This window comes from Mya arenaria, chromosome 8, assembly GCF_026914265.1.
Source record: "Mya arenaria isolate MELC-2E11 chromosome 8, ASM2691426v1".
Classification (NCBI taxonomy): Eukaryota; Metazoa; Mollusca; class Bivalvia; order Myida; family Myidae; genus Mya; species Mya arenaria.
Window position 1 is genome coordinate 12,500,986 of NC_069129.1, and position 15,822 is coordinate 12,516,807.

The 15,822-nt window shown below is 35.5% G+C and overlaps 1 protein-coding gene across 6 annotated transcripts; it reads right to left on the reverse strand.

Moving 5' to 3' along the window:
* Positions 1-1,176: 1,176 nt before the first annotated feature.
* LOC128243895 (putative ankyrin repeat protein RF_0381) lies at positions 1,177-15,475 on the reverse strand. 6 transcript variants are annotated; one of them, XM_052961897.1, is made up of 2 exons: positions 15,361-15,475; positions 1,177-5,128 (listed from the first exon to the last, which is right to left on the reverse strand). In XM_052961897.1, exon 2 carries the CDS (start codon positions 4,180-4,182, stop codon positions 2,857-2,859), a length of 1,326 nt encoding a protein of 441 aa, XP_052817857.1. In that variant the 5' UTR covers positions 4,183-5,128; positions 15,361-15,475; the 3' UTR covers positions 1,177-2,856. The 6 variants fall into 6 exon arrangements, with proteins under 6 accessions (XP_052817857.1, XP_052817858.1, XP_052817855.1 ...); XM_052961898.1 differs by lacking the exon at positions 15,361-15,475 and adding an exon at positions 13,441-13,930; XM_052961895.1 differs by lacking the exon at positions 15,361-15,475 and adding an exon at positions 13,281-13,431.
* Positions 15,476-15,822: the final 347 nt, after the last annotated feature.

Genomic DNA, 15,822 nt, shown 5'->3' on the forward strand with positions numbered 1-15,822 from the left:
GATGTATAACAATAATTTAAATATTTCAGCATACTTTAAAGAATTCTCGAAAAGCATTTTAATCAACTTGGGTTGTCACTGTAGTGTCCAATTGCCTTTGTATAAGGCCAAAAAAAAATTTGTTTGTTTGGGGTAACCTTCCCAAAATTTCTAGGTAGGGATTTTTTTATTATTTTTTTTCAAAATCTGTCGTAAGTTCAGAGTGTTTTCTTGCACATGGCAGTCTTTCCTACATTACTGTCATTGCCTGACTTTGTTTTATCATATAAACAATAATTCTGATTAAAATCTGCATTTATCTGCCCTTCGTTACTCTCTATTCGCTAACGAATATTTTGTTTGCTCAGAAACGGAAAAAAAATAGGGTCGGCGCATTTTTATAGGTAGGGTCGGGTCACCCAAAACAGACATATTTTTTTTTTAGGCCTAATGAAGTTACATATTTGTTGATTAAAATCACTATGATGTCTATGGAAAAACCAATGAGAATACGTTGGCTGGCATATTTTAGAGGGATATATTACTACTCAAGAACACCTGCCAGATTTTACAGTAGATAAATGATCATGGTAGATACTTATATACTTTCTGACTGTTATGCATGAATGTTGATTGTTATGGTATGTTTAGCTTTGAGGATTGTTGGTTGTAGCCATCCATCATCAACATCATCAACAACCTGTTTGATTACACTCTAGAAGCAGCAAGTTTATCTTAATCTCATTCTGGATGAAATTTAGGTTTGCGTCCTTTAAACTTGAAAAAGTTGACTCCCATAAATGGGTCACTTGGGAAAAAACATGTCAAATTGTAAATGATAATTTGATAATAATCCATATGCTTATAATCTGGATGCTTCTTTTTCAATCCGATCTTCTTGAAAACTTAGTCAAAATGATTGTCTTGATGAGATATATTTTCAAAGGAAAATGGTAATTTCAGGTAAAAAAGTAGGTTATTAGGTCAATGTTTGAAAAACCGTGTCAATGCTCTAGAAGCCACATACTAGTATATATATATATATAAAAAACACAACCAATGGTGAAGATGCAACATTTTGAAGACAATCTTCATGAAACTTGGTCAGAATGCTTGTTGTTATCAAAGTTGTTATCTAAATCTAAAGTACAACTAATCATGTTGCCTGGCTTTAAGTCATAGACAATAAAAAGTAACTCAAATAGCAAGACATTTATTAAGGATAAAAATGACATGCAAATTATGATACGACTCAAATTCTGTAGGTATAAAACATATAAATAAAATTATACACCAATATAGAAATTATACTTAATGGCTAATACAGTTTGTTTTTTTCACTAAGAATCTAAGAATAATACTTGTAAGTGAGACAAAAAGTATAAAACTTGTTGTTTCATAAAGCTATGACCACTAGTTGAATTTAAATGCACTTGAAACTGTCAAAGAAAGAATTACTCAATTTGTATTGCATTTCAATGTCAAATAAAGAAGGTGGCATTAAAAAGGCCACCTTTCAATCAGCCAATTGTTTCAAACTGGTTAACTCTTTGGTTTCGTCAAAATGTAGCCATAACGTTACCGATTGGTCAATATTTTATCCAATAATTACTATAAGCCACTCAAATACTTTAAATCTGCAAACTAGCACAAAGATAACCATTGGATAACTTATCAAGGCTTTAAACAATTGGCTGCTGAGATCTAAGAAAATATGTCACTCAAAGGAACATGTATGACTTACATATACAATTATGAAATGACAAAATTCATTGCATTAAAACATGCAGATACATATTAAATATTTTTCATAATTTTTCAGAGACACAAAATTACAATACACAAAATTGATGCGTACATGGTATATTACTACATATTGTATATATAATACTTATTAGTAAGTTATTTAAGTTAGTGCTTTCCAAGATTCTAACAGCATTACAGTGACTTGTTAATTCATGAATGATAAAGTTCAGATAATCCTGAAATCAGTATAGAGAGCTTCCAATTTCAAACTTTCGTACAGCTTTGAATTGTTGTTTTTTGCTGGAATAAGCATTCAATTTGTTAAAGCTGCACTCTCACAGATTAACCATTTTTACAACTTTTTTATTTTTTGTCTAGGAAAGAGCATTTTTTTGCGTAAATATCTGCAAACCAATAATATAGGACTACTGACAAAAAATCATATTTCCGTTCGAAAATTAATGTTTTATGACGGTTTAAGAAAAATGCATAAAACATCATTTTTTCAACTTAATTAAAAAAAATGCGATCTAATGTTTTGTCAGCAGCCTTATATAACTGATTGACATGTATTTTCGCAAAAATTAGCTCGTTCCAAAACAAAAAATGAAAAAGTTGTCAAAACGTTCAATCTGTGAGAGTGCAGCTTTAACAATATCAATGTGCACCTAAGCCCTCACAAACTAAATGCTCATGGTTGGGTATTGTGTACTATTCTATGATCATATATTATCATTGTTTTCATTGGACAACAACAGCACCGCAAAATATCTAAATAAAATTGTTGAGCAAGAACTGAAAACAAGCATAAAATTATTCTTTTATCTGACCCTATATCATCTACTTAAATCTTATGACGCCTCTAATAAATACACCACTCGCATACTAAATGCCAAATTTGTATGCTGAGAATCAGCAACTGTTTAAAACTTGAAACCAGTTTTGGGTTCTTATATGATTAAAAAAATATAAATGTTATTACCCAGGTACATCTAACAATCTACAACCATAGACTGTGTGTGGTTAACCTCAATGCCGCAATAGTTATTTGTTTATGCAATTTGAAAGGTATTTAAACAGTTAACGAATGTCAGACTGAAGTGCTATCGCAAGTCTTGGGTTTTCAGAATACTACACGAAACGACTGGCATGTTCGCGCAAGGACACAAAATCTTTGACGGTCCTGGGCAAGGGAAGCAATGGTATTCGTCCTAAAATGGACGAATCACGGGACGCCTTATTTAGACCAATCCGAATTGACTTCCGGCAAAGTTCTTGAAGCGTGAAAGGTTGCTCTGCACGTGTGCGGAGGAATTTCAAAATTTCAATTTCCTGTCGACCGTTTCTGTCATAACCTGGAAATGCAAGTTTCAAAAACGACAAGGAAAACGTCGGGATTCTTTTAGAACACTGTTCCACCTCTTCCGGCGTTACTCTGTAGCCAGCGAATATGAGCATTTTCACCACATAGTGGTCACATTTAGTGAACGCGTCTACGAGAACACTGCGGCCATAGCCCTGAGATTCCGTAAGTAGACATCCATGGTAGATGAGTTTGCCTGCTATGCGGCTGTTATAGACAGAAATGGCGGCCATGAGCGGAGACCACTGGCCGTCTGAATAGCTGAGCTGGCAGCCGTGGTCTATTAGCGTGCTGAGAATAGGTTCCAAGCACGTGTACGATGAGCGATGAGATATGCGAAAGTGAAAGACGGCCGTTAAAAACGGCGTGGCCTTTCCTTCGGCAATGGCGTTTACATTAGCACCGTCTTTGAGTAATTTACGCACGACGTACTCGTTTCCAACGCGTGTCGCCTCGTGAATAGGCGTCCATCCAGTTTTACTACGCGCGTTCACGTCAGCGCCTAAATTGCACAACATACATGATATAGTTTCCAAGTTTGTGTGTATTGCACGATGAAGTGGCGTCAGGCCGTTAATGTCAGACGTTCTTATTTTGCAACCGTGTGAGATCATACACGCGGCGACGTTTCCGTTATGATGGTCGCAAGCGACGTGCAGTGGCGTCTGATTCCGATTGTCTTTAACGTTAACGTCCCATCCCGCGTCAACTAAAGTGTAGACGACCCTCATATAGCCATATTCGGCGGCCCAATGAAGCGCCGTACGTTCATTAACGTCAACGTATGACGTGGAACATCCTTGTGCAATCAGTGTTTTAATTTTTGAATCTTTACCAGCTTTAGCTGCCTCCATAAGATTTTCATCATCATTCAGATCGGTAATTTCCGCCAATCTGTCTTCGTGGGTTTCCGTAAACAATAATTTCTTTCGTTGCGACACTGTATTTAGTCTCGCTTTTGCGAACAATATTCTATCAGAAAGACACAGGCGTTTCTTTGGCCCAACTGTAACACCGGACCTGGAACCATGTGATGTACTGGAACTAGGAAGTGGCGTGAATGACGTCGATGTACTAGCTCGGACGGCAGTCATCTTGATGCCTCTGAGAATTTCCCGGCAATAGTTTGGCAAAATTTAATAGCACCTAAAAAAGGATAGCACCTTAATATCTTGAGCACGCTTTTATAAATTAGAACTTTCTAAAAACGACTTTAGCACCGTAAAACTCGACAATGCAGTTACATGTCCATGTATAACTGTTACCGACCGAGATAACATCAAACAAAATCGCTGTCAGTCAATGTTTCCAAGTCGCCTGATAAGTAAATTATTGATAACATGTTAATCATTCAAAATCTGGAACACGGAAACTGTTGCGGAAAGTCCAACATCACTATAGTCCGAAATAAAACCACTGTGACTTATTTCCGTTTACTCTTACCCGCATTTGCGAAAGTCTTATCTGACATTTCCAGGGAAATCTTCATCAGAATCCCCACTCCGTACGAAATGATCTATCCAAAACACAGATCATATCAGATAATTAGCAATCGATCCATCCAACGCAATTAATGTCTAGACCACTTGTGTATTGACTCCTAAATTTGGCAGCTCTGGCCGAAATCATTCCTGCTTAATGTTCATCAACGCTGTCCGTAGTTGCTAATTCAAATTCCATTTCATTCATGGTGATGGGATTACGGCGGATGAATTTAATTGGAATTTCTCTTAGTCAAGTATTTACTGGAAACCAAAATTTTCCTCCCTATACATCATAATAATTGACCTCGTAAATACATGTGGTTCTGTTCTTTCTCTAAAAAAATGCCTCGAAACTTAACTTATTCTTCATGTGGTCACTATGACTACAACCTCTGGTAACTTCTGGGTTCGATCAGGGTTATTTTACCCCTAAATTTCGATGGTATACATATGGTGAAATTCCTTGTTCCGTCCTGTGGCTATTTTTTCAAGTTCAAAAAGGTCATTTGGGGAAAGTGGCTCGACCCAGCTGGCTCACTTCATTTGGTCACCGACCCTGAAATATATATATATAAATACTAAAACATTTCATTGCAATTGAAATTTATCTTTTGGTCCACCTGTCCTCAGATGTTCATAACAGCTGTTTTTATCTTTCGATAAATTTAGGCCTCTTAAAATTGCATATTAAGCATCTTATTAATTAAAATTAACAGTAATTCTACACTCGCATTCAATACGACATAATTGTTCTCAAATCCGTCAACCCAATACTGACGTCCAATATAATAGGAACTGTAGTACACGGATTTCAGCTTGAACTCCAATCCTATTACATTTCAGTTGTTCTTTTGAAATAGCGCTTGAACTCCGAACGTTTTGCACTCCACCCCGAGTAATCTGGCTACGGATCTGAGCGGCTTTCTTCACATCAGAATTGTTCAGAATACGAATAAAATAAGCTATCATGTTTCCACGCAATAACTCTTTGCTCGCTGGTTATCTCGGCCTGTCATAATTGCCAATAACTTTGCGCGAATATGAGCCGCGATATCATATTTATCATGCACCCGCCGTCTTATCATGCCAAAGCAAAAAACTTGAACAAAACTTGAGAAATGAAAAATATGTTGAATTGTGCGTGAATTGATGTTCAATTCAGTTTAAATTTATATGCTCGTTTTTCATCCCTCGCCATGAATTTTTTTCACACATTGCAAAATTATCAATGAGAGACTAAGGTTTCAGAAGTATGAAATTTTAGATGAAGTTATATTGATGAATTTACTTGTCTGCGTTTTCTTAAGACTAAGTTCATAACACACGTGCATGTGTACTAATCGGCGTTAAAAAATATTTGCATATTTGATCTGAATACATCTTAAAGCTACACTCTCGCAGATTTACAGTTTTGAGATTTATTGAGTTTTTGTCTCAGAATCAGCTGAACTTGGTATTAATGCCTTCAATGCAGCCAGAAAAGATAACTCACAATATAACATATCTCAATTGTGTGGGAAATTGCCGAAAATTCATTTTTCTCAAAGCGTTAGTAACGCTTATAACCATAAAATAACAATTTTCGAACGTAAATCTAAAGAACAACAACTGAGATTTGATTTTTGTCAGCAGTGTTGTATCACTGATTTCCAGATATTTACCGCGGCAACTATTGGCTCATTCCAAGACAAAAAAAGTCAAATGGTTTAATCTGTGAGAGTGCAGCTTTAAAAAAACAATACCGAAGAAACAACATCGTGCTTGCTTTTGTTATCTTAATTTAAACAAATTATTGATAGTTTTTTGCATACAAAAACTTAATATGCATGCATGTATTTACAATGTAACTTTACCATTCACGTTGAACGAGAATTCCTTAAGATCGATATCAAATATCAAGCTCCAATAAAAGCAGAAACAAAAGGAACAGATTGATAGCATTTGATATAATCCAACAAAACTAAATACATACAACTTTCAGCACAGAATATACTGCGTAGAAATACAAAACAAAGAACTGTCTGTTTTCTACGACGCCATTAGACGCACGCCTACCGTACACCCTATAAAGATACCAGTGTTGGAACAATCGCACCTTCAATTGCTGAAATACGACAAGACGACGGAAACAAATCACAGATTAGCAAAAGCAGACGTCGCAATCAAAGTAAATACAATTCCCTTTTACCTTTTAAGTTGCACTCTCTCAGATTGAACGAATTTTTGCGAAAATCCATGGAAACCAATGATATAAGACTGCTGACAAAAAATTAGATTGCAGAATGTCATATTTAAGTTAAAAAAAATCATGTTTTATGCATTTTACTTTTTACCGTTAGTAATGGTTTAAGCCATAAAACATTAATTTTCGAACGGAAATATGAAATCTGCGCTATGATCTTCTGTCAGCAATCTTTTATCACTGGTTAGCAGATATTTATGCAAAAATTTCCTCTTTTTTTCAAGACAAAAAAATAAAAAAGTGGTAAAAACGGTAAATCTGTGAGAGTGCAGCTTTAAAATGATCAATACAATTGTTTTTAGTAAAATAGGTAATGGTGTACATTTAATAGTTTTCATCGTAAAGGTCACGTGCTACGTCTGTTTCTTTGGTACTAGATCTATTACAGACAGACAGCAGTTAATCAATGATGTAGACTTCCAGCCCCTAACAGTAACACACAAATCTGGAATACAATTTTTGTGTGCACAAACCAGGCATTTAACAGTAATTGTTACATTCACAGTTTTAAACGACTTTTGCATTATTTAAAAAGAAGAAGAAGAAGACGAAGAAAAAGAAGGAAGAAGAAGAAGAAGGAGAAGAACAAGAAGAAGAATAAAATCGCGCAACTATCCTAGGCAACTATCTCCTTAGAGGTTATACGGTAAACTGATCTCAGTATTTCGGGATGAAACGTTTTCCGATGGTTTGGAGATAGAAACGAGTTGCATAAATATACCAGGATCTGTAATTGTGAAAAATAGCACGATACATAACCTGGCGCCCAGGTATATATACACCTTCATACACCTGGAATAAACAGATACAAACCAACGAAAGATACTTTAAACATGGATATCATATTTCTGTTAGTTATAAATACTTATTTGTAAGATCAAGAACATGCAGCTACAATCTGAAATTAATCAAACTTGATCGAGTCCGTTTCAATAATTAAATCCGGAACCGATGTCCCGATTTCAAGGGACCATGCGGATGTCCACCCCCAAGTTTTTTGTTGGGACACCACCACACTCGCAATATCTTGTTGAAGAAACGACTATTTGATAATGAGAGTGAACCTTCTTTCCCCTTGTGATCAAGTACTACCTCATTTTCTACTAGAATCTAGTGTTTCTGCGTACTCAATAACGTTATATTATCAGTGTCTACGAACCGAAAAATGCTATATTTTGAGATCATGCATGCGTACCAAATATGCTATATTTCGAGTTTCTGCGTACCAAATAATGCTATATTTTGAGTTAATTCGTACCAAATTATGCTATATTTCGAGTTTATGCGTACCAAATAATGCTATATTTTGAGAATATTGCATTTTCCCTGCATACCGCATACCACCCATTTCAGTCCGGGGGGGGGGGGGGCGTTACAATAAAGATGTAAGTGTCATATTCTCGTCATTATCTGAGACCAATAACAAATCCTACTCCCAGTTATTATGTTACATTTTGGGCGAATCGAGCTGTAGCTAGTATTCAAAAATAACACAAAGTTGAGGGGAAAAATATAAATCAATGTGTTGCCATGTTTGACGTGTATACAGATTTAAGATTATTAAAGCTTCGATTTAAATCCCTTATTGAAACGTCCCCAGTACTTCTTTAACTCAATTTTCTATCGAGTACCAAAGCAGGGGGTGGGGTGATACAACTAGAGGATTTAGAGGGGCGCATCCGGCGCGCGCCCCCTCTAAAATAAACAAAGTAATTAAATACGCTCAGGATTCGTCATTTCCGACTACAAATTGTTAAAATTGTCTTGAGGGAGTAACCCCAAATCCCCATGCAAACAGGTTATGCCATAAACTTCCGGTTCTGAGGGAGGGTCGCATGTCAAACGTTACCCCTAAGTTACGCCCCCTCTAACTTCAATTCCTGGAACCGCCTCAGGTTACAGCCACGACAATGACGCGATACTTCTCATCATCAGGACAGAATATCACGTCTACATAACCGATGATTAAAACTGCAACGTCTCTTTTAAATTGTTTAATACGAAAAAAGTATCGTGTATATCGTGTATCTGTTACATGCATCCATTGCCATTCTATAAGGCCAATGAAAAACGTGTTTATGATTAAATTACCAAATTTTCGGGATAGGGTTGGTCTGGAATGTCCTTAACGACCAAATCTCTTATCTCTTCAAGGTACACCCCCCCCCCCAAATAAAAAAAGGAACTAAAACTGTTTTATAAGAAATTATAGAAGTTGGACTAAATCGGAAAAAGGACTGTGAAAGTTTAAAACTCTGCAAGTTGTGAATGTTAATACACCAGAAACAATTTTTAATCTTTTAAAGCAAAAAATGAGTGTGCATGCAAAACTTGATCGGTTGCCTAAGTCATAGTTCAGGTGTCCTGTATCTTCAAAGAAAGATCAAGTAGCTACCACTATTTACATTGGATTGATATGACAATTTCTAGCTTAAACAATTGTTATTAAAAGTGTTATTTCTCAGAAATAAGCATAATCATAAACTAAATTCATGGCCTCAATACGATGTGTTTTTCTTATTAATAAAAGAAAACTTCCAAGAACGCACTTGAAAAGCACTGAATAGGGCTCGAATCCGCGTTCCCAGGCGTCGACCTTACCGACTGAGCCAGCCGGGCAATGGTTTGTAGAAAAAAGTATATATCTATAAAACACATACATATATTAATAGGCTTAAATAGGCCTTAAAGAATAAAAATGTTTCAGGCATAACAACATAAACAACACTGCAAAAACGTACGATAAATTCACTGAAATACAGCCATTTATGAATGTATCGTGCTAAGACATCCGGCAACCAGTTTGAAATCCGAATATCGGGTATAACATCTGGCAAAATTGGCATATAAATTACGCATGCGCAAAAGGTGCTTCATAAAAACTATTTAATATTTATTTGCCATATTCATATTGCGCTTTCAGATTTTTTCAATGATTTTGCAAAATGATGAAGTTATACGTTTTATATATCGAGCAACAAGTTAAAAAACAGACAGACACAGCCAGCCAACCAGCCAGCCAGACAGAAACACATATATAATTATAGTAACTAACCCTTACTGAAATCAAATTCCAAATTTCAGCATTTTCACAACAGATGCAAATCCTGTATCAAAGTCGGACACCTTTATCATTGATTGTTATAATCTTATCTCTCTTTGTCTCACACTTCTAACCTTTCATACTTGGCATAGTTGATGAGTTTAAACTAAATCCACGTAGACTAAGATAATATACTACAGCAAAGATAAAACGAACTAAAGAATTTCCTTGTAATGAGTGTAGTTTTAATTCAGCACTGATCAACTTCCAACTAAGTGACCGCTTCGTCGATTGTTTTCTGCTATCGAACTTGTACGTTACGTGTGATCGTTTTGAATATAATACAAATATTATGAAACGAGGGTCAAGTCAATAAAATTAGTATTATTGGAACAATTTAATATTTCATAAGTCAGTTAATATTCTGACAGGTAGATTTATAAAGCAAACAAGTCTGTTTTAAGTGTTTCCAACAGATTTGACAGTTAATAATTGTGTATTGAATACTGCACCGAGTGACCCTTGTAGTCAGTAAAGCACTTCGCTGGACAATTTGATTATGGAGAACATTGTAAGGAAATTAATGACTACACTGAACACCCACAATTGCAACTGAAGCTGCTAGAGCAGCAGCAACAACGACAACAACAAACAACATCAACAACGGTAACAGAAGTTACTCAAACCTTAACAATTTTAAACTCAAAAAAATCTTTAAAAAATAAAAGACGGGGCAGCAACTGGCTCAATTTTCAATGGCTACTATCGTGTTGTCGGGAGGGGGGGGGGTTATATAGTTGAAATTATGCAAATAGTGCTAGACGTGGCCGTATATTATTTCCAAATGTTAACTGAAGCCCGGTTCACCCCGGCCAAAGGGATGTTCCCTGCTCCAGGGTGGGATTTCGAACAGAAATCATGATGAAATGTACAATCATGACAACGACCGTTACAATGGCTACTTTTCCTTAATATATGGCCTTTGAAGCAGCTGCTATAATGATGATTATAATGTACCTTGTGATTGTCAATGAATCTGAAATTACTAGTTTCGAGGTAAATAGTTCTCATAATGAGCTGAATTAAAACGACCATTTCTGATGACCACAAAATTCTCCAACGCGGTATCAATATTGAGAGAAACAATGGAAAATGACCCACGGACAACTGTACCACACGAGTAACGTAAATCCTTTGTCTATTTTACAGCCACATAAATATCAAGTGTACATCCATTCAGAGTCAATTTCACTGATCAAACGTAAATCAACAGCAATTACTATTCAAACATTGGTCATTTAAACGATAATTAGTAATTTATCGCAAAATCTAGTTACTTTTAAGCATTTTGTGCTCCTTTAACGTAAGAAATATCCGATATATCAAAAGTGCATTGTACATGTTAGTTCAAAATAACCTACAAGAAAATTTAGGTTACACAAATTCGTGAATATTAGAAACTTACAAGATGAGTCTGCCTGCCCACTAAATGGTATCACATTTTGTTTTGGGTTTGAAATTGTCATATTTGCTAAAGGCTCTTAAAAACTGAAATGTACACATTATAAATAAAACTATAAAATAGGTTTATTGATAATTTTAGCAAAGTATGTCAACTTTAATGAAAAAATAAACAAATAAATAAACAACGGAAACACCTACAATAATTGCCCTTCGATATTTTCTAACAGTCAATTGTGTATCCTATTGTAAACTTGTTCAAACATTCACATATAGATAAAGATCTTAATCAAACAACCCTAATAGTTTATAGGAAGTGTATCCGATACAATTACAATAGGCCAAACCGAATTGATTCTCTGGTTAGCGTCAGGTTTATGTTCCAAAACGTTCCTTCTTATGTCGAGTAAATCAGCAACATTCTCAACCAAATTGGGGCACAACTCAACAATCATTGAAGTCAATTATTTGGGTCATGAATAATGAGAATAATTTTGGACAACAACGATGTCGAGGCCACCGACAATGACATCAATGCTTTCACAATACCTCAAGGAAAATAGCTTAGAAAGACGGAAGAGCTAACATATTTCTTATACCAGTCTCTCTGGTTGATACTTATTATGTTATGTTCGATGGTTAGGACAACTGAATGATTATCCTCATATGAATGTCTCTCAAGTATATAACAGTACTGGTGTCCTTTTAGGTTAATTATGAGTCAGAACCCCTTGGGAACTGTATGTGTAGATGCATGAAGACACAATTGGCTTGTTTTTTGGTACATTTGTACCTTTTAACCATGAAATAAGAAGAAAACAACCTGAGTCCCCGGCTACAAACTGGTTGGAAGGTGAATATTCGCGAATAACCGACTGGACATAGTCGAGTAGATTAATAAAAACATCAACAGCTAACTCTTTTTTGAATCCCCAACTGGCAACTAGCAGGTAGTTGAATATTCGAATCCCCAACTGGCAACTAGTAGGTAGTTGAATATTCGAATCCCCAACTACCTTCCAACTTTACCATTTTTTTATGTTCATGTTTTACCGGTTTTAAGTGACGCTAAACATAGGTTCAATTTGTTATGGCCTTGGCCTTATAAATTAGAGGCATTAAAAAATGATCCAACGTTAATTTCTGGCTTCAGGAGTTCATTTCTCCTACCAAAATGCACAAACATTTTAAGCCATCTAAAAGTCTTATAAATTACAGTGAAGTTTTGGTTTGCAGAAGCCCAGAGCTGTTTTTTTTCAACGATCGGTAGGGGGTCATTTAGATATTTTAGTCAGGATTGATGGCATGACACAAACCAAGAGAACAACAATTTTTAGTATTAATACTAGTAGATTATTATTGATGATTATTATAATGGTTCATTTTGAAAAGGAACATTCAATAGACTATATGTAGCGTCATTAGGGAATGTTAGTTAGTTCACGGCATAAGCTCACACTAATTTGAAAGCACCTTAACGTGAAAAGTTTAAGAAACTATGTAAACAGATTCATTCACGTTTTTTTCGGATCCCAACTTTTTAAGACTTTGAACTTGTGATATTGTACATATTTTTTAAACAAACTAAAAATCATTTTAACAGATTTAGGACACCACTTCAAGTGCATGACATGAGTTTGATTTTACAAATTAAACATTTTAATTAATTGAGAACAACCCGGCAATTTAAAATGTGAAAACAAGTCTTTAAAAAGTCACTTCTCGATCATCGGCAAAATACAGCATTCAGGCTGACTTTTGCACCCGTGGCAATTGTTTCAAAGATAGCTTATCTATAATAACAGTGAACAATATAACCCTATACACATACAATAAATCTCATAAGTAACTAAAATCATAGTCCATACTACATAGTCCAAGTAATGAATAAGTACAATATAATCATACTTGTAAAAAAACTATAGATGATTTAGAAATGCAATTCAACAATAATTAACTTACCATTTTTATATGCATGTGTATAGTTCTTTAATGAATATGAATAAACAGCTTGACACTATTCCTTATTCACACAGTTCATTCATGAATATTGATAGTTTATGGGGATAAATATATTTTCCGTAATTATTATTTTTTAAATATCCTTATGCCAAACGTGTACCTCTCAAGTAATACGAGCGGTTTCTGATGAACAATTCGTCTTTCCGAGAAGCTCATGTGAGAAGCTCCAAAAAGAGGTCTCGAGTACAGCACTATATGTATAAGGAAGTTTGGAAATTAGCCCATAGAAAGTTATATCCTGTTTAAAATCAGTACATTAAAGTAACATTTAAGCGTTCTTGTTCATTATAACACTCAATTCCACTTGCAGTATCAATTTCTAGTACTTAACTTCATTATTGCACATTTGCCATTGACGATGTCAAGATTTAATATTACAACTTCAAATGACAGCCCTTTGAAAGCGATGTATCTTAGGCAGCATTTCACGTGCATGGCATGAGATTGTTTTAACAGATTAAACATTTAAACTGATAACAACGCGGCAGTTTTCTAATGATTAACTGAAAACATGCAAAAAGGTCCAAGCACGCATTAAAAGTCAATAATGTTTAAACTATATAGATGGTTGAACTCCGTCACTTTTAGCACGAACTATATATGGCGCTACTGCTTGTCTCTATCAGCGTTGCGCACAGAAACGATGCGTCGATACCGTGATAGGATTACGCAAAGCGCGAAATTAACGCTAAATGATTTTAAATTCTTATTAATTCAAGTTGTTAGTAGTTCTGCACGTAATCATATGATAATTTTTTATCAGTCACGACTGTTCAGGTCTGAAGATGATACTAATGAGGATATATTAAAAACACTTAAAAAGTACATGAATTAAGCGGACAGAAAAACGGAAAACGCACTTAAATTTTATGATAGAAGAGCACTTTGGACGATCACTGTTAATTGCTGGTTACTGTAATTGCACTAATTTAGCTCTTTATTTAAATAAGCATGGCTCAATAAAAATAAACTCAACTCTGCTTTGTCAATCTGCACTTATTGTCTAAATATATACTACTACTAGCATATTCAGTGTTTGTATACCACGTGATAAATTGCGTCATAAATGCTACGTCGGAAGGCAACATTTTGCTTCGAATGAAGATTTTAACCAAACATAACTATTTCTTCACCATTTTAAATGAAACATAGCGCAGTCTACGCCGCTTACGGAGCCCCGACTTCGGTCTTTCACCACAGTTTGATTGAGCATGTAACGTGAGTTTCTTAAAACACTTAAGACAAACCTTTTCACCGTGAATATGGTCGTCTGGCGGAGCACTGTCAAAACATTGTCAAAACATTATTTTGGAAACAGGTTTGTCGAAGTGGTCGATGAGACTAATCACCTTATTAAACTCCGGTAATAGAACGCTTCATTTAAAATGGTGTCTTTGATTTAAGTCTTCATTTTAAGCAAAATGTTGCCTTCTGACATAGCATTTATGACGTAATTTATCACGTGGTATACACACACTGATATACCATATGAGCATTTAGAGTCGTCGTACTAACACGGTTTCCAGACACATGTATGAACGTTATTTTATATACATGTACTAGTGTTTCATACTTTTCACAATATTTCTAATACATTTCTCTCTGTAAAGTCATGGGCTTCAGAAAACATGGTTGTTAATGTTTAAAAATGAAGCAGTCCTTTCCCTAAGGATTTAAGTGGCAGTTCTTGCCCAAACTGGCGATATGAGCCTATGACCCCCCCCCATCACTCGTCTTGCAAGCGTACTGAATGCTTCTCTATTTTTGATATACTAACTAGTATTTAGGTAAAAATGGAACAACAGATAAAATGTTTACATTCATAATACTATTTTTTTTTTAATTTTAGCACGACACCGCTCACCACATCCCCGATCAAAGTAAGAACAAAACAACATTTTATACCGACCGCTATAAGTAATATAGCTCGTAGCAATGAACGAAAAGGGTGTTCGGCAACCAGTAAACAATCAAAACATCGACGCCAAAAAGGAATCATGAATCTAGAAAAAAACCTTACCAGCCACAGTTTAAATCTCCTTCCTTGTGTCTCCATTTTGCACATCTGTGTTGCAAGGAATCGATTGGTCTTAGTGACTCTCATCTTACAATAGCGAATCGATACTTGTGATACAAACTGACGACTCTTGAGAAAAAGGAGCAACATGACAAATCAATATTAAGATCCGGCTCACTCATTCATCCACTCCAGCCGGCCCTGCACTAACTCCATTACACTAGCCAGCTCTGCAACCTCCCCCGCCCCCTCCCCCGAGAAATGAACTCACTCACCCCATTGCCAACTTTGGAGAAATCCAGTGTTGCGAGAGTGCCCATAAAGTTATATTTTGGGAAATATTGTTAAACCGTGAGTTCTAAGATATTAGTCGTTCAACTGTGTAACTAACTTCCTTTTTCGGGGAGGGCCATTTTCTAATGTTGTCATAACTTGTGGCCCAACACAATTGTACAATAATATTGT